Source organism: Neomonachus schauinslandi, chromosome X (genome assembly GCF_002201575.2).
Source record: "Neomonachus schauinslandi chromosome X, ASM220157v2, whole genome shotgun sequence".
In the NCBI taxonomy this organism is placed as follows: Eukaryota; Metazoa; Chordata; class Mammalia; order Carnivora; family Phocidae; genus Neomonachus; species Neomonachus schauinslandi.
Window position 1 is genome coordinate 123,079,274 of NC_058419.1, and position 19,176 is coordinate 123,098,449.

Below are 19,176 nucleotides of genomic sequence, written 5' to 3' on the forward strand. Positions count from 1 at the left end.
GGGACTCCTTGCCGATGCAGACCCTTAGCAGTTATTGACCCATTGAACTGACCCTCAAATTCCAATTCCAACAAGGTAGTCTTCCAGGCTGCACTGTCCCTTACTAAGACATGAAGTAAGTATTAGTTGACATTAAGTATTAATTAAGTAGTAGTTACTCTAAGCGTTAGTGGACACTCTAATACTCTGTACTAGCTGAGTGTGCAGAAAAGGATATCGAGCACCTACGGCTTTTCCTGAATTGTCCAACTCTGCAGCAATTGCCTACTGGCCATTTCCATGCACCCACCCGCTCTCTCACCTGTATGTTTAGGCTGGTTTAAATTTTGTTTAATTTAAACCCATATCTAGAGATGTTGGAGACAGGAGATTTTCTGAAATAATGCCCAGGCAACATTTCCTAGGTTTTTTTTTTTTTTTTTTTTTGGTTTGTATAGACAGGTGCTTCTTCTCTGTGATACATGGCTACATGCAGGGAGGTCCCAAATGTTTTATTTCCTATCACATTTATAGAACAATTCCCAATGTGGTAGTACCATAGGAAGATCCTTGAGCAAGACTGAACTCTCTTTAGGCTCCTTAATAGGGTTGATAGAAATCCACCAGATGTAGCCTTATGTTTTCTGTTGTTCTTGGTTTCCTGTGATGTTCACATCTTTGTCTTTGTTTTTATGGGAATTCCCGTTGGGAACTTTGCATTGGGGGATGCTAGCTAGACACTATAGTAGGGAGGTACTTCTTAAGGGTTCTTAGGGAGGGACCCTGCAAAGGAGAGGTTTTATCCAAATCTTGGAAGCTTGTTGGGATATTGACCAGCAGGGAGGTGTGGCCATGGCAGCAAGAATGGGTTTTCTTGGTGAAGGACAGGCATTTGAAGATATTTTAACACTATTTACCACCTTCTTATTAACTCTTTTTTATACTGTTAAGTATTTTGAGCTGAATTTCATCCTTCCCAGTTTCTAAAACTGAAAGTAATAATAATATAAACCAAAATCCATTACCTGGAAAGATTTTCATAAATACCTAAAATTGCATATAATTACCAAAGAAATGAAATCATTAAGCTAGCAGTGACTTTGTCTGTGGATCTCAGAATAACATGCTTTTAAAAATGGAACTCATTTAGCATAAATCTGTAAACACCTAGAGAGATATTAAGCTTACATCTTGGCCCGAAGCAAATGCTTTATGGGTTTATGATAGAATGAGTTGATTGGCTTAGAGTCATTAAAGGTATGGGATTAAACAGTTGTGTTAAAGAAAATCCCATTGAAATTCCAATGTACAATCACCGCAAGGTATTCTTTTCTAAAGTCATACAATGCTAATGTAAATATATAATAATGTTGAAATCAAGGTAAATTAGAGATTATCAAGAAGTGTTTAATAAAGCTGGGTACTATTTTACATTTAGAGCATTGCCTAAGGAATCTGAGTCCTTGGAGGCAATGGCTTGCCATGTCTTAAAAAAATCTCTTTATCACCAACACCTAGGAGTGTCTCCAAAACACAAGTGTGTCCTTCAAGTTCATTGCCACAGTCTTGCATTAAGAATGGGCTATCCTTGATAAATGAGACTCTGATGATTCCGAGACCCACCGCCAATCAGACAGGTCTCTGCATTTACTCCTGTTCTAGAATGTCTTCTTTTCTTCAAACCATCATTTCCAAGGTCCAGGTGGTGCCTTGCCCTAAACACCAGCTGTACTTCATTGGCTTAATTTTATACCTAAATAAGGTCCTAGGGCTTACTTATCTCTGTGTTTTATCATTTATTTCCGGATGCCAAACACAGCTACCTCGCCAGAGACTAACTTATCACATTGCCTAAAACAATTTTCCCCATTTGCTCAGATGTTGCCTTTTGTGTTGACGTGATGTGTTGGGGTCCTGGGTTGGAATCCCGAAACTGTGGCAGGTTGATCTCTTGGATCAAGGTACTTGGACCTCTGTTCCTTCCAGTTGTCTCATCTGTACAGTGGGGGGCAAAAATCATTCCTGACTAGTTTTCAGATGGTTATAAAGTACCTAGAGCAGCATCCGTCCCCCTCATGTATTAAGCAAACATTGCAATTTATTTAAGAATAGTGCCATAATGAAATAACTGTTGTAGTAATAGAGAGACCAGCAGGATGAGTAAAGGGAATGAAGCGAACATTTTTACTCTGTCACCAGCCAGTATGAATTAGAGACACGGGTGTGTGCTGTAAAGTCTATGATGTCACTGGGTCCCCAACTAGGTCTTGCATTGCTTGGGCAAGTCATCCACCTTTGGTCTCCTTCAGCTTCTTGACCTGTAAAATGCAAATGTCAAGTAGAAGGAATCTGGGCTCCTTGGAAAAGTATCTGATTCTAGAAATGGGGCAGGAAATAGACAAGCTGAGCCTGGATCACTTTATAGCAAGTGAGCGCTAACAAAGCAGAACAAAACAGAACAATCCAAATAAAACCAAAACCAAATCACAGTGATGGGGATAGATCGAAGGGCACAGAAGCCAAGTGAAAAGCATTCTCACTGGCCAAGGCTTGAGCAATTTGTATAAATAAGTATAAAATAAATATCCATAACCTCATATTGACATAAATGACTGAATGAATAAATAAAACAGGGTTTATGAGCTTCTTATTTCTGCTGTAATCAATCACCACATTGTAGTGGCTTAAAACAACACAAATTTATCTTATAGTTTTGGAGGTCAGAAATCCCAAATGGATCTGACTGGGCTAGAATCAAGGTTTTGATAAGATGGCATTCTTCTTTTGGAGGATCTAGGGGAAAATGCCTTCCTTGCCTTTTTCAATTATAGAGGACACCTGCATTTCTTGGTTGACGGCCCCCTCTTCAATCCACTCTGAATCCACTTTTGATTACATTGCGCCCATCTGGATAATCCTGGATCATTCCCTTATTTAAAGGTCAGCTGATTCTTACTCTTAATTGCATCTACAAATTTCATTCCCTCTTGTCTGTATCATACCATATTCTCAGTATATGTAGATCCTCTCCTTCAACCTCTACTCCTGAGGTTTGGCTGTGCATATTGACTTCCTTCCAAAGAGTATGATAGGGAGAGGGACAGAGAACATGTAATTTTACAGTGGAGAAATTTGGCAAACATACCTCAGCCAGGTGGTCAAGGCCAACGTCAGCAGTGATGAGTCATGGGGACAAACATGCACCCTTCATATGATGTGATCAGGAGGGCCCTTTATCTCTGTGGGCTTCCTCCCCAAATTTCATAAATTCTCTACAAAGTATTTCTCTTCCATTTAGCGTACAAAGTACTCCTTTAAATAGTCTTACTTCAGAAAATGATGGAGTTAGAGCACAAAAACGGAACATGAGAAGAACAGGTATAAAGAAATGATGGACATCCTTCAGGACCAGGGACGTTGAGATATTTTAGTTATAAAATCATACTTAAATTTTAATAATGGAACAGTTATATATTTGTTTGAAGTTGCTTAAGTATTCTCTTTAAAATTTAGAGCTATTTCCCCATGGAGGTTTGATAGAGAGGCTAATTATTAGATGTAAAGGAATATTTTTTCTGGCATTTGGGGGAAGGTGTAGATGTGGAGAGGGAGGAAAAAAACTCATGGTGTGTATGGGTTTTGAAATGCCTTTTTTTTGGCATGCACAAGACGGGTTTACTCGGGAATAAATTCCAGCAGAGCCTATTTTTCCATAGTTCATGATTCTAACGAAATTATTTAAGAGAACTCCGTTGGTTTTGAGGTCATTTAATTAGCTATATTTGCAAGGAAAAATACAGCAACAGCTTATTGAAAAAGAACAAAAGGGTGAAAAATTAAGTACACATAGTACATTAAAGGTGATATCTAATTATGTTTCTGGGTCACACTTGCTATCTACAATTAATTCAAAATTACGGTTGGGCAAACACTTTCTGTCACAATCTCAGTGGGTGGTTTTTTTTTCTTCAGTTGACAAGCTCATTTGAAAATTCGTGTGGAAAGGCAGAAGATCTAGAATAAGCAAACTATCTTGAAAAAGCAGGAGAAAGTTGGAGAGCTTCTCCTTCCCCGTTTTAAAGCATACTCTAAAGCTATATTCATCAGGACAGTCGGGGGCTCCTGTGGAGAGAAACGCAGGATGGAATATAATTAAAAGAGTCCAGAAATAAATACAGTCCTGGCATTTATAGTCAACCGGCTTTCAGCAATGGTGTCTCAAGAATTTAATGAGGGAGAAGTTAGTGTTTCGGTAAATGGTGCTGAAACAATGGGATATTCAGATGCAAACAATGAATTTCAACCCTATCCTCCTATCATACACTGGAAGTAACTCAAATACTTAAAAGGTGTAAGAACTACAGCTCTTAAACGTTTAGGAAAGAGCATAAGACATCATTTCTTGGCCTTTTGGCTACGATCAAGTGTAGGAAAGAGCATAAGAGAAAATCTTCAGGGTCTTGGGTTAGGCAAGGATTTCTTAGATATGAGATGAAAAGCACAAGCATTGAAAGAAAATTGATAAAATCGACCTCGTCAAAATTAAAAGCAAACTTTTGCACTTCAAAAGACGCCATTGGGAAAACCAAAAGAGAAGCCCCAGACTAGGAGAAAAGATTTGCAGATCATATTTCCGGGAAAAGACCTGCATCTGAAAAATGTAAAGAACACTTATATTCCAATAATAGGGGACAAAGAACCCCATTTTAAAGATGGGCAAAATATTTGAGCAAACATCCCACCAAAGAAGATGGTACGTTAGAAGATGCTGGACATCGCTATGTCATTAGCAAGCTGCAGATTAAAACCACAAGGAGACACCATTTTACACCCTTTAAGATGGCTATCACCAAAACGATAATGCAAGGCTTGGCTACAGGATGTAGAAACTGGAACCCCTATACCGGCTGATGGAAATGCACCGTGATGCAGCTGATTTGGAACACAGTGTGGCAGTTTCTTAAAATATCAATTTGCCCTATAAAATAGCAATCCCACTCCTAGATATCTAACCAAGAGCCAAGGAAACAAATATCCCAACAAAAACATTGTCCTCAAGTGTTTATAGCAGCATTATTCATAAGAGCTGCCAAATGAAAACAGTCCAAATGCCCATCAACTGATGGATGGAACAACAAAATTTGGTGTGTCCATACAGTGGGGTATTATTCATCCATACAAAAGAATGAAGAACTGATCCCTGCTATAGCATGCAGGACTTTGGAAACAATACGCTAAGTGAAAGGAAGCACACACTAGAGACGACATAGGATATGAATTCTTTTATACAAAACACTCAAAAATGGTGAATCTAGAAAGATAGAAAGTAGATAAACGAGACTGAGGATAGGAACATGGAACCCGCAGTTGGACACAGTCTTTTTGGGGTTGATGGAAATGTTCTAAAGTTAGTTCGTTATGCCGATGGTTGCACAAGTCCATGAAAAAGCGGATGTTATGCTTTGATGAGCTGATTTTATGATATGTAAGTCATACGTCCGTAAAAGTCTTAAAAATCACACTTTGGCTAACAGAGAAATTTGGCAGGGAATCAAAGAGGCAGGAGGTTATCCCGGATTGCTACTTTATCCTTGATGGAAATACGTTATGGAAATTGTGAAAGCATTACTAATCTTCAGACCTTTGCTCTCTCTGTTGGGGAAGAGAGCATCCAGCCTGAGACGTATTTCAGATCACTCCCATTCTGCGCCCTGACAGTGAGCCTGAAGGCACGGAGAGGTGGGTCTTAGGGGAGGTTTCTGGCGTTTCACTCCCCTGACACCTGGCTTGCGGAATGGATTTCGGGCTGACGCCAGGACACAGCACACAGCTCGGAAGAGAAGAGAGATTCCCAACAAGAATATTCAGGAAGGGGCAGGATTATAAGGACGTGTTCCTGGGGAGGGTAAAGTGCAGTTGTGGGGTCTTCATTAAAAAACGCCTTCTCCATGTTGAGAGCGTGTGTTCTGGACGCTGCGTTAGAACAAGAGGGAGTCAAACTTGAAAGGAACACATTTTGTTGGAAGGAATCTGCTGAATTGGGGAGTACCTTCTCACTCCTGTGGATTTGACTACACCTTAATTTTTTTCCAGCCATTTTTTTTTTCTTTTTAAATGAAAGAACTGGCCTGTTTCTATAGAAGCTTATAAAATCTTCTTCCATGAATGAATGGAATTTTTTTTCCCCCCCCGAAAATGAGAGGACTTGTTTTGTAAAACAGTTTTGTGTATCGTTTCACGTCACGTACTTTAGGAAAGGCGTCCCTTTTAGGCTCCTGTACACAATTTCATCATAAATTCAAGTCCATGAGTTTGCTTTGAGATAGGTTCTAGACTGATAAACCCTGACAAAAACATCCCCAAAGACAGTCAAGCTCATTTGATTTTTTTTAAGGTTTTTTCTTGTGATATTTCAATGCAGTGCTGTTGTTGGATATAAATAGATTTTGGTATCAAGCTAATGACTACAAGAGATTGACATATCAATGTTACGATACTTTCTAAGGGTTTGGAAATGAATGTGTTGTAAGGAGAACAGGTGGGTTCTGACAAGACTCAACTCTCCTTTTAGGTAGATGAGGTTGAATTACTGGTAACTTGGAGTTTCAAGGGGTCCCAGACACCTCTTCCTGGCTGTCTTCAATGCCCTTAAATTAGAGCCTTGAAATTATCTAGAGTGGGAATAGTTAAGCCTCAAAAATCAGCAAATCCGATTTCCCACCCATCCACGCAGGTCTGCTTGCTAAGAAGTGTTGAACCACATAAAATGGACAATATGTAAACCGTAACTGACCTACAAAAACAGCAACTTCAAATCTTGGTTTTGAAACATGATGAGTTCCTTTGAGTTAAGTAGAACTTCTAGAGGAATGTCATTCAGGCACTTTTGAAGTTACTGGATCTGGGATACCCATTCCCCAGGGGCCATGTCTGTCTATAAAAAGAAGACAGTTGAGCTAATTAACCAAACAATTCAAGCAGTATGAAATGTTTTAGCGTGTTGTATCTGGAAAATAGGAGAAACCAAAATGGTGCATTCTCTATACAGAATGTGTAAGAGAGTATTTTTTGGTGTCGTTAAGGGATGCCCCCCACCTCCCATGGAGATTCTTAGGTTAGCTTATGTTATAGGTCATCAAGGTAGGTGGTTTTATTTATTGATCTTAAATTCAAGGAGCAATGACACCAAAGTAATATTTAATAAGTGTTTCAAACACAGAGAACGTGATGTATAATGTTTTCTCTTGTCTTAAGAAAACCTTATTGAAAGTGGTAGTTGTGTTGTTGCTGTTTTCTTTTTATACTAAACAGGAGCAAGTACTGGGTAATAGCTCTCTAGCCACTGACGAGAGGTGACTGTCATGATTTAAATTAACAAATTGACCGACATTTCTGATCTGTATTTGAAATGCTCTGTTTTAAGTTCTTCTGCATGAAATGAATGTCAATTTTAAGTGTCTTATTGAAAGTCCTTCTGTGTTTATTGCATAAATGTGTTTTCTCTTACCCTGTGGAATGTCCTAATGAAAGTGTATTGGCGACATTTCATGAATTTATGTAGATTATCACATGTTAAAATTAGAGGAACATTGAATACTTCATATGCATTTCTTTTAAGAATGTGGGAGATCCTTTTTAATAATTTAATTTTCTTTTTTTCAAACTCACATTAGCTCTTTTTTTTTTTTTTGCAGTATTATCATTTTAACCCCCAAACTGCATTTTCACAGGATAGAGAATATTTTTAGCAAGTAACATTTTGAATTTGTTCTTCTTGACATCTTTATGTTTTTATGCATTTTGCATTGCCCTATCTCATTTTTTTGAAATCCAAATGTAACAACTTTCAACTTTTTGTGTGACATTTTTTTTTTCTTTTACTGGGTAGTATCTCTCTCTCTTCTGATTTTTTTGCAAACCTGTTGTTTTTGAATTCTCTTTTTTCCCTTTATTTTCCTTCTCAATATGACCCCAGGAGCCAACACAAAGAAAAACGCAGATGATATAAGCAGTAATGACCGTGGTGAAGATGAAGGTATTTTTTGTTTTTTCAAAGCTCGACCCTGATGCATGGTTTTATATCTCTCTCTCTCTTTTTTTTTTTTAATTTCAATCTCTTTTTCCTCCTCTTCTCTGAAACGAGTACACTTTCGTGTGCTTCTTTATTTCCTTCTTGTTTGGAGACCACTGTCCCTTTTAGTCCCAAGGACCCTGTACATGAATGCAAACCACCTGTGAGAAGTATAAACGTTTCTAAATATGAAGTGAGTAAAAAAAAAAAATGTTATTTACAAGGAAGCGCATCTTTTTCTTTTTGTTTTTTCCTTTTTTTTTTCTTTTTTTGGCTTGGTCATAAGAAGAGAAAATGAAATTTTAGAACATGCATGTATATGTTCTTTTATTCCCTCCAAAGGTTATTTTGTAAGTTATATTGTATTTTGGAGCTTTGGTCTTCTTAATTCCTTCTACGAGCTGCCAAACTCTGAGAGACACCTTCGTACAACTTTTTGGGTGTCTGGCATTTCTGCTTTTGTTTGTTTCTTTTTCTTTTTCTTTTTTTTTTTTTTTAAATGTATGGATTTAAAAATAGGTTTCAAAGAATCTTCTCTGGTTCACAGTGAAATACATGAAAAAATATTTTAGCGAGATGTTATTTCTCTGAGGGCTGCTCTTTAGCATTTAAGGGGGTTGGTGGGGAACAGGGATAGCATAGATCCGAAAACAAAAAGGTCAGAAACCCTACATCTATGCCTTTTCCTTTTCCCACCCTGGCTAGTTTGAAAACTTTTTTCACCAATCACCGCCCCCACCCCCCCCCAAATGTTTGGTTGCTATGGAAAGTTGCTTCGTGAAGGATCCCAAGTTACTTGACAGATTAGACACCGGATGTCAATTCCTGTTCTTGACAATATGGAAGATAGTGGCCTCCGAGCGAGAAGGAACGCAAGGTATCCCGATGCCTTCAGCAGAATCCATACTTTCAAAGAAAGCAAACGGCCCAAGTATGTTGCCGTGCAGGCCCCGTAGGGTGGGTGAGAAGCACCGTTCTCCCATCAAGGGGGAGCAAAATGCACGGACCTCCGTTTATTTACCACAGAGGACGAAGGCCCTTGAAGAACTTTTGGGTTTGGGGCTGACAGGCAATGTAAGGCAGGGAAGCGTCCGGTGAGTTCCACCCCCCCCAGGCAGTGAGAAGTCCCTCCGGGGGCCCTCCCCTCTACAGCTTGCGTTACTGGCTTTGACCTCTTTTCTAAATCCACTGCAATCCTGGAAGTTTGGCCCATGTTGCTTTCATGCCTGCCTCTCTTCACATTGTTATTATTTTACTATTACTGTCATTCCCCTGCGTTCGCAGGGCTGTCCCTACCTCTGAACGTCTGTTTGCGAGATCTTTTGTGATGGCCTTAGGGGGGAGCATATCCTGCACCTCGCCCGTCCACCTGTCCTTTGCAGACGGCCCCGGAATACCTGCAGTCTTACCAGAATTAAAAAATGTATTAAAGCAAAAAAACTCTTTTTAATTTTAAAAAGATTCTATCAGACCACATAAAAATAAGAAAAAATGTATTAAAACTAAACCCCAAACCTTTTCTTTGTTCTGTTGCCCAGCCAGAAAGATCATTTGCCTCTTGTTCTGTATCTCTTATTTGTGCATTTCTGTTTGATGCTTAGGGCCTGTTTTCCCAATGCTCGAAATGCAACTTTCTTACCATAAAATGCCCCTTAATTTTCATTGAATAGCAATAACTTGTGATTTCTTTTTTCTTTTTACTTTGCATTAATAGGACATCTTGTTATTACTTCCTCAAGATCATGAGAACCTTGTTCTATGGGTTTAGAAAGCTCAGAGATGTTAGCCTAACATTTTCTCCAAGGAAACCCCTTCAGACAGCCCTCAAAATCTCTACTTATTCCTTTTCCACGTTGCAGTAGCCAACAGCATGTACTGGGAAAAGAAATGAGGGCAAATCCACTAAATCAGGATCCAGAGAGAGAGAGGAATAAATCATGCAAAACGCCACACCTTTCCAGAACAACCTTGTCTTTCAAAATCCCACGTAGTGCATGATGCTTAGATGATGAATAAAGGACTTTTACTCTATATTTGCATTTTATTTGAGAAAATAAGATCTGTTCTGCTATCTATTCATTATCTGCAGAACCATGGGGCCGTGATACTCTTTCCTGTACTTGACTGTGACCAGTGGGTTTCTCGAGCCTTCTGCATGCCTTAGTGAAGCAGCCAGTGAACTCGTTTTGACATTGTGATCATAATTCATTTTATTAGCAGCCACCATCTAAATGATAGTGGTTCATTTCCTTGAAATTCCTTTCCGATATTTCAAAAGTGTCTTGGTGAATTAAGAGAGGAAAAAAAAAACAAAAAACCTTGATTGATAAAAAGGTGAAAATAAATGTACACGGGTACATTTGGGTTTCTTTTGATAACATACAGATATTTAAATTATTTACACACACATATGTGTGGATATATCCATATATATACATAGAGATTCAGAAATAATCATCATTGAGGTTAGTCTTCTGAAACATTCAGTAGAAGTGTAAGGACTGATTAAGCAGGTTACGTAATCAATACCTTTTTAGAAAGCAGTTTCTGCAAATGGACACATGGTCTCCGAATTTCTGTGCTCACAGACCATTGCAAAACATTGTTTTTACATCACTGCTCAGTAAAGCAACAAAGGAATGACTAAGGGTTCCCATTGGTTGCACATCACAATGGGAGTTCATAGTCCCTGTGAAAATATGTAGCATTTCACGATTTCCATCTTGAGGCCAGAGTCTTGTGTCATTTTTATTATGTGGCTTTCGTGTTTGTTAGTTAAATGTGTCGAGCTCTGACTACAGCCAGTAAATGAGAACAAAGACGTTTGCTTGGGCGTCTTGTTTTGCTTTGTTTTCGATGGTACTCATTTCTGTTCTGTTGATAATTTTTCACCCTTTGTTTGGTTTTTGTCGTCATCTGTCCCGTATTGAGCATTTACAGTCTCACTGCTAGTCTTGTGTGCTCATTGTGAGGTTGAGAATGAATCTGTAAGCTCACCTTTGAATGAAGAGGGCAGTAATAGTAAAGATCAATGACCATTTTGAAGTTGATTCCACACTTACCTAGAGGCTGAAAACATCATGCTATGTGCTTCTTCAATAAGTCAGATCTTAGGACTGGAGCCCTGTTTAGGAAATAAGTATTTCATCTAAATTCTCTATATTTCAATGTTTTAGATATATACAGCAATGTACACATGCATTCCTATGACTTCAAATGTCTGTATGCTTCTCAAAATACCATTTGTAGGACTAGAAAACATCATCCCATGGACCCCTTTTCTTAAGCAGTCTTATCAAGGTGTATATAACTCAAAAGTAGACACCTGGTTGATTCTGGTCGAAACAGGGAAAAGTAATCCATGTCCCTTGCCCTTAGCCTCTGTTAATCAGTGTGATTTTTTATTGTGTTTCCTTACTTGACTTTTTTTCCAGACATCCATGATCAGAACAGTAAGAAGCCGGTAATGGTCTATATCCACGGCGGGTCTTACATGGAAGGCACCGGCAATATGATAGATGGGAGCGTTCTGGCAAGCTACGGAAACGTCATCGTGATAACCATTAACTACCGGCTGGGCATTCTAGGTAAGTCATTGCCTCATGTCAACGCTGCACCAGACGCCATGACAAACGCTTTTCATTGTGCGGGGACTGACGGATTTGAACCGTGTTACTCCAATGCGTAGGAAGTTCTACCTCTCTGGGCTTCCTGGTTGGGGCAAGAGATCTTTGTAGCAGGGTCTGCCTTCTTAGCTTGCACTGCTTAATTCTTGGATTGTATTCCAGGGAACCCCCACCCTTCCTCAAACAAAAGGCAGACTCCAAGGTCACCTAAGTAAAAGGAAACTCTTCTTTTTGGGGGGTGCCGCGAGAATATCCTGGGAGGCTACACAGCTCTGTAGAGTGAACACCTTTGCTGATGGGTGATACTTTGCTAACAGGTGATGGTAGCCATAGACATTGGCTTTCTTCTGTGGTTAAGTAGTTACGTTACTTTGTTTCTCTTGTGTTGGAAAACCTTTCACCTAATTCCTTAAACTGATTATCTGTGTGCGTTGGGCCCCTGCTTTGGGGTCACAAGGACCATTGTAGTTGCACACAATGGAGCTCAGCTCTTGATCGAATTTTTGCAACAGTTCACAATTTACCATAAAGGACGCTTGCTAAGTTCATGGAAATCCACCAACGTGGCTCTCCATTTGTTCTGATGTTTCCTTCATTTTTTCCCCAGCGGGGAACTTAGAGAAAATACAGATTTGGCAGGGGGCAATATTTTCAGATTTATCTTCTTCTGCAGTTTTGTCTGCTTGTTGTACACTTTGTGACTGATATTCCTAGGCGTAGGTAAAAACGTTTTCAGGACAGCAATGCTTTAAGATGGTGCTGGAAATTGAGTCTTTCACAGTGTGACTCTACAGAGTGAAACGTGTATATTGCAATGTGGTTACAGTAAGATAAAGGGCACAATGGAGCTGTATGAAACAAAAATACAGCTGAGAATGTTCTCTCCAAATAGGCAAATATTAGCAAGAATATTTTATTTTTGCCTTGATGTTTTAATTTTATTTTGAACATTTTTTTTTTCATTTTCATGGGAAGACATTCACCTGTGAGAGACCCCTGGAGCGGGGTGTCTGGTAGAAACGCATTTCTAACTTAGAAATGCAAATCGCCTACAGATGTTTTGCCAAGTTGTGCCTTTTGGAGCATCAATAAAGCCCTCGAAATTCCGAAATTCCCCATTGTTTTTTTCTTCCATTCTTTTCTTTTTCTTTGTCTTTTTTTTTTTTTTTTTTTTGCTTTAAAGGAAGTAAAATCTTTAGCATCAAGAGCCTACTCACTTTGTGATTTTATTTCTTTTTCTTTTTTCATAGGTCTCATGAGCCAGGTCTTGGTAGAATCATTTTAGTTAATTTCACATAGCACTGATTGCGTGTGTGTCCCTACATTTTCCAGCGGCTTCTGGTTAGTCCCTTTGGCCACTGGTGCTTGAAACAGGAAATCGTGTTTCTTGATCTCTTACAAAAGGTCCATTCTAACAAAGAGGTGGAGAAAGGAAACCACTCGTTGGAGCACTGCACAGAGCCTTTTCAAAGAGGACAGTGTGTAGGGTTGTGCGTAGTCCCATCCCACTGAGGAGGAGCTCTGGGCTCTGTTTTCTGAGTGAAGCCATGGACTTGCAGCAAGTTCTTGCTTTGGTGGAGTAACAGAATGTTCTCTTGCGTGCATGATGTGTTGACATTCCTTAAAAGGTTAGATTTCAAAGCAAATTGATTTTCCCCCTGTCAAGCTAAGCTGTATTATGCAGCTTTACATAGAGATCTCCTATCAATCTGGCCAGTTTGTGAAATGATGTGCAGATCTGGAAAACGCTGTGAGGATGGTGCACACACACACACACGCAATATGTCTGCATATATATATACATATATGTAATTTAAGAAAATGCTGTAGGGATTATGCATATAAATTATATATATATACATATAATTTAAGAAAAGAGGTTTGATTTTAGAATTTTTCTCATTGAAAAATTTGAAGTCTACCTTTGGCAACTGAGAGTTAAAAAAAGAAATCATGGTACATAACAGAGCTGTGGTGGGTGACCGAGAAATCAAAGAATCAGTTTAGCATTTCTATGCCAGTCTATTTACATTCCGCGAATGAGCTACTGTGGAGGCGCTTAGAACACCACAGACCCCCTTTTATTTGCTGGGGTGAAATGTGCCAACTTTGCTGATTATACACCGGTGGTAGAGATTTTCAAATGTGACTTAGTTTATCTCCATCACGGATCTTGCATGTGCTCAGATCCTCTTGAAAACCGTCCCCGGCCCGCACTTTAGCTTCAGTGAAGTCGCTATTTTGAGTCTTGAGACATATTTTTAAACCACGGGGATCCAGATATTTAAAAAGATGATCAAATAAAATGGCCCAGCCCACGTGGCGACGAACGTTCTAATTAGTGCTTTTGATACGGGTAGATATGTTTTGAGCAAAACATTGAAATATTGAGTTTCTTCTTCAAAACGTCATTAGTACATAAATGCTCTTTTCCTGCCTAAGAAATGGAAAAATATTGCTGGATATCATTATTTTTATGGAGTAATAAACGCTGTTTCCCCACCCAAAAGAGAGGGTTAACAAGAGGAATTATGGTCCAAGCAGGAGGCTGGTGCATGGTGTGAACATAGATTTCAGAACGAGGCGGAAGTGAACTAGCATCTTCCCCACACCCCATGTCTGAGCTGTGATGCCCAGAAAGGCAGTGAATTTCATCAGATTCTCTGTAGAAAGTTGTAGCCTTCTCTGCCTTGCAAGGTGATTGTGGGAAGTTTCACAGCCCACGACCGGCATCCAGGACACCCGATCCCTTTATAATTTCCATTCTTATTAACATCGCTGGACAGCATATTAAGATCATTGTTGATCCCCAGAAGCAGTTGCAACTAGCCAAATATGGCATGGCTAATATCTGTCAAATACCGTCCTCTTAACTGAGACCTAGTTAAAAAGATAATTATTATAAGACACTTGTCCTATAAACGGGAGGATCTTCATGCTTGCTTTTTGAAATAGGGATGTTTTCTTTAGTCAGAACTGTGTGACTCAATCTTGCTGGCCATCAACCCTATAATTTACGGGCTAGTCCGGGATGCTTGAGAGTAGTTAATATGCTGTTAATAAACTGGGATCGTCCCAGGCAAACTGGGAGGTATCATCATAGCTATAAGGAAGTTAATTGTGCCTATTTTAAGTCTAGTGATCGAACTGGTGTTCCATTTATTTTCAAAGAAGATGCTCTTTTATCAACTTATTTCCTCTTTGTTTTGCTCTACACCTTGGTCATTGGGAAGGCACATCTATCCAACACTTGTGTCCCATCAAATCTACCTCGTATTTATTTTTTCATGACAAGGGTCCAAAGACCTCCGATACAAAAGAGAAATCTCCTCTCCCATGCTTTCTGATGGAAATGCCTGGAATTTATTGATGGGTGGTTCTTGCCTCTCCTTCCCCTCGTTAATTGTCTCCCATTTTGCCTTTATATCTTGGGTTGGTTAGTTCTACCTCCATTCAAATACTCATTTTCGTTTACCTCCCATGGACTTACTACCTTTTTGGTTACCCTGCCACGTGATGCGCCCTGCATGCTTTACCTCATTTTTGCCTCAAAACGGTCCGACCTCTGTGCATCAGCAGCAGACTCATGGAGGGCCTGCAGTGTGGCCAGCCTTGGATTGCTGTAGCTGTTCACTCAATCCTCACAAACCTCCCTGCAGGGGTTCGCTTACTTTATTTTAAAGGCACGAAGGCTAGGAGGTGATAGGGATGCCCCCCAGTGGGTTATTGTTTGCTCATTCATTATTAGGGTGCTTCAGCGATGGTGGTGTCCACCGGGCAATACCACTGAGGGGTCATGTCAAAGCTCTTTGGCGCCATTGACCTAATGCGTTATGGGCCAGTTGTCTGTGAGACGGCTGTTGTCCCTTCTTTGCCTGTCTGCTGAGCGTTGCCCATCACGGAGTCAACACCACCGAGGTAGATGGTGACCTCAACAGATTTCTCACCTGATGGGTATTTTATGGTCTTAAGGAATGTTGCCCGTGGAATTATATAACTGACTTTTTCCAGGATTCAGAAAAAAGCACCAGAAACACCTGCTTGTTTTTCAGGTGCTGGTAGCTATTCTGAAATTTTTGTCTCAGGGAAGGTTGTGTAGGGGTGTCCTGAAGTTGTGTTTAAGACCAGTAATTGCATATATTCGGTTAGGTGCAGTGATGTCATGACTGTGAATGGAACACAAAGATGGTTTGAAATAAAGGTAGTCTACTTGCGGAGGGAAAAGAGCAGGGGACTTAAAATTCATGAGATGAGAGCTGTATGCGTGCTGCAATGCTCTGTTCACCTTCGCGGTTCTGGTCTCCTTTGTGGGGTCTTGGTTTCCATCTGAAATGGAAGGTGGGTGGGTAGCATTTGGAGGCGGCTCTTTGACATCAGTCAGAGAAGTCTCACTCTTTTTTTTTTTTTTAAAGATTTTATTTATTTATTTGAGAGAGAGAGAATGAGAGACAGAGAGCATGAGAGGGAGGAGGGTCAGAGGGAGAAGCAGACTCCCTGCCGAGCAGGGAGCCCGATGCGGGACTCGATCCTGAGACTCCAGGATCATGACCTGAGCCGAAAGCAGTCGCTTAACCAAATGAGCCACTCAGGCGCCCCGAGAAGTGTCACTCTTATGCATTTGGTATGTTGGTGTTCCATGTCAGATTCCATAAAAGGAGTCTGGGAATCGTTGGGGCACAGGATCAACAAGTTCCTATGTAAAGAGCTATGATCTGAATTGCATATTGTGTGCATCATGCATGAGGATTTTGCATCCGTGAAAATTTAGTGGGTCCCTATAATATGCCTTATGCACCTGTATTGAAAACTGTCAAGGTGCCGTGCAGAACATACCTCCGTCCCTCTTTCTTTGGGAGTTAAATATGTTCGCTCTTTGCTAATTGCCATGTTTTATTGTTTTCTTAGACTGTTGTCTTTTCATTGTTTTTATGTTTTATTAAGGATTTTGTTTTAAATTACAAATGGAACCCATCTTATTTATCAAGTCAAGAGTTCGTAAGTGCATATACAAAGGGAAAAAAATAATTTCCTCCTTCAAGGATCTGCACGTCTTGACACTACTCTCCTAACTCCCATTATGTTTCCTCTCCTTGCAGGTTTGCCCTGATTTATTTCCCATGGGAACAGTTGCATTTATTCTATTTATTTATTTTAAAGATTTTATTTATTTATTTTGACATAGATGGAGAGAGCATGAGCAGAGGGGAGGGGCAGAGGGAGAGGGACAAGCAGACCCCCCACTGAGCAGGGAAACCGATGATGCAGGGCTCGATCCCAGGACCCTGAGATCATAACCTGAGCCAAAGGCAGGTGCTTAACTGACTGAGCCACCCAGGCCGCCCAAGAGTTGCATTTAAAATGCAGTTAAAAGTTCAATGGGTAGAGCAGAGAGGTGAAGTGTTGCATTTAAGGAAAAATAAACAATAGTAGAGAAGTCAAGGAATATGGGAGAAATGACAGGAAATGGGATCCAGAGGCAAGAGGAATTGTGCAGGAGCACCCAAAACCAGGATAATCGAAAAGTCGGTGGTGGAAAGCATGGGAACCCTTAGCATAATATCCTCTGGTGGGCGGCAGAGGTGATCAGCACCCCTTGAGAACAGGCTCGGGGTCTCCCTGCTGCACTAGTCTCTAAGATGGGCTGGGAGGTGGCAGAGGGGTAGACTCTCCAGATAACAGTCATAACATGCATACATTGTGCGAGAGAGCATGGGCCTTGCAAAAAAGAGAAAGTCAAGAAATGTTTCTGTGCAAAATATTGTCTTTCATCGCCTTCTTCATCAGTAGTTTTCTATGCATTTAATCCTCGCTTGAAAACACCGTACTCCAGTCTCTGTTGTTGCTGGTGTGGAACATGAACTCTGGGAGTGGACAAGTTCTTGGTCCCGGTCTGTCCTTGGTGGCCATTGGTTTGGACTTTTGTCTTCTGCCTCCTGGTGGCCGAAAACGCCCACTGCATTGATTTGATTTATTCCACAAAGAAGAGGCATTGTTCAGGATTAAAGTCCTGTCTTTGGGACTTTAGAAGAGCCCTGGAACAAACATGGAAACCAAACCAAGGCATTGGGGTAAAGACTCTGTAATGGGGAGGGTGCTTCCATGGAAACGTGGACATAAATCATGACCCAAAGAGGCTCCCTCCTCCTCGGAGGCGACAGGGGTCCATGTCTGCGGCAGGTGGAGACCCCCAAGGAGACGAAGTAGTGTTTTGGGGTGAAGAAAGTCATGGTGGGGGAGAAGTTAGAACCCAAGACTTTTTTTCTTTTAATCTCAAGTGCACGAAATCATTGACCAGCCTGTGCCATCCTGTGGAGAATCTCCTTGATCCCTTATGAATGATTCAGAATTTCCTAAAGGAAGGTGGCATTTTATTTTTATGGGCATCGCCGTTTTGGGAAATCACTTGATAGGAGAATCTATGAATACGTAATTTCCAGTTAACTGATTGCAGAGCATCATATAAGCTTGAGTTACCAGTCACACGATATACCTTCACAACTGTCCTTTCCTGGGAATGTTTGCATTCAGAACGGAGTCTCTCCAGACTATTAATTCAAACACAAGCCATGTTCTTTCTTTTGCATGTTTTCTTCATTTCTCTTCTCAGCCATTGTATGAACAGTAGATCATCCTGAGTTGTTTTCCTGGGAATGTTTGCATTCAGAACAGAGTCTTAATTTGAACACAAGCCACGTTCTTTTCTTTTGCATGTTTTCTTCATTTCTCTAGTGTCTCCAGACTATTAATTGGAACACAAGCCATGTTCTTTCTTTTGCATGTTTTCTTCATTTCTCTAGTGTCTCCAGACTATTAATTGGAACACAAGCCATGTTCTTTCTTTTGCATGTTTTCTTCATTTCTCTTCTCAGCCATTGTATGAACAGTAGATCATCTTGAGTTGTTTGAGGTCAGGTGGTTGCAAGGTGCAAATTCAAAGTGAATTTCTTGGGAAGAAAGAAATGGAACTCGGGTATGGTAGCTATCTTGCACATTTAGGAATATAAATGTATTTCTCAGATAAAAGTCCATTGTAACATTATTAGTTGGGCATGTTGGGTCTAATGCTTAAAGTAGTGTATCCTTTACTTGAAAAAATAACACCTTTTTTTGAATGAAAAATCAAATATTATAGAACGCCCTGTGCAACCATCCTTTGGTGTTATAGACATTGGATGTGCGTGAGCTAAAGTCTTGAAGCAGGTAAATCAAATACAAGGCTCTGGCGATCCTGTTAATGATTCAAGATTATATGCCCTGACTTTCATTGCATTCAGTACGACGGCTTTTATTATAGGTTCAGATGTTACGGAGGGAAGGCTGGGTCCTGTGAAATGGGTACAGTCATAAACAGGTGGGTAGCATAAATGCATTATAATATGTATGACCTGATCTCCCAGAGAAAGAGCATCAATTCTACCTAATCTAACTAAGACTTGTACCAGAATCAAGAGAACAGTTTTGCAATAAGGAAATGTTTCCAGTTGGGACTGAGAAATGATT

At 40.2% G+C, this 19,176-nt stretch overlaps 1 protein-coding gene across 3 annotated transcripts in view; it reads left to right on the forward strand.

The window, feature by feature from the left end:
- NLGN4X (neuroligin 4 X-linked) overlaps window positions 1–19,176 on the forward strand; it is a 219,330-nt gene that overhangs the window by 92,942 nt on the left and 107,212 nt on the right. For 2 of the 3 annotated variants that reach the window (XM_044911672.1, XM_021693826.1), the window contains exons 2-3: window positions 7,955–8,014; window positions 11,485–11,637. In XM_044911672.1, the coding sequence (XP_044767607.1) occupies window positions 7,955–8,014; window positions 11,485–11,637 (213 nt within the window). The remainder of the gene's footprint in view (window positions 1–7,954; window positions 8,015–11,484; window positions 11,638–19,176) is intronic. The other variant, XM_021694472.1, reaches the window with a different exon arrangement.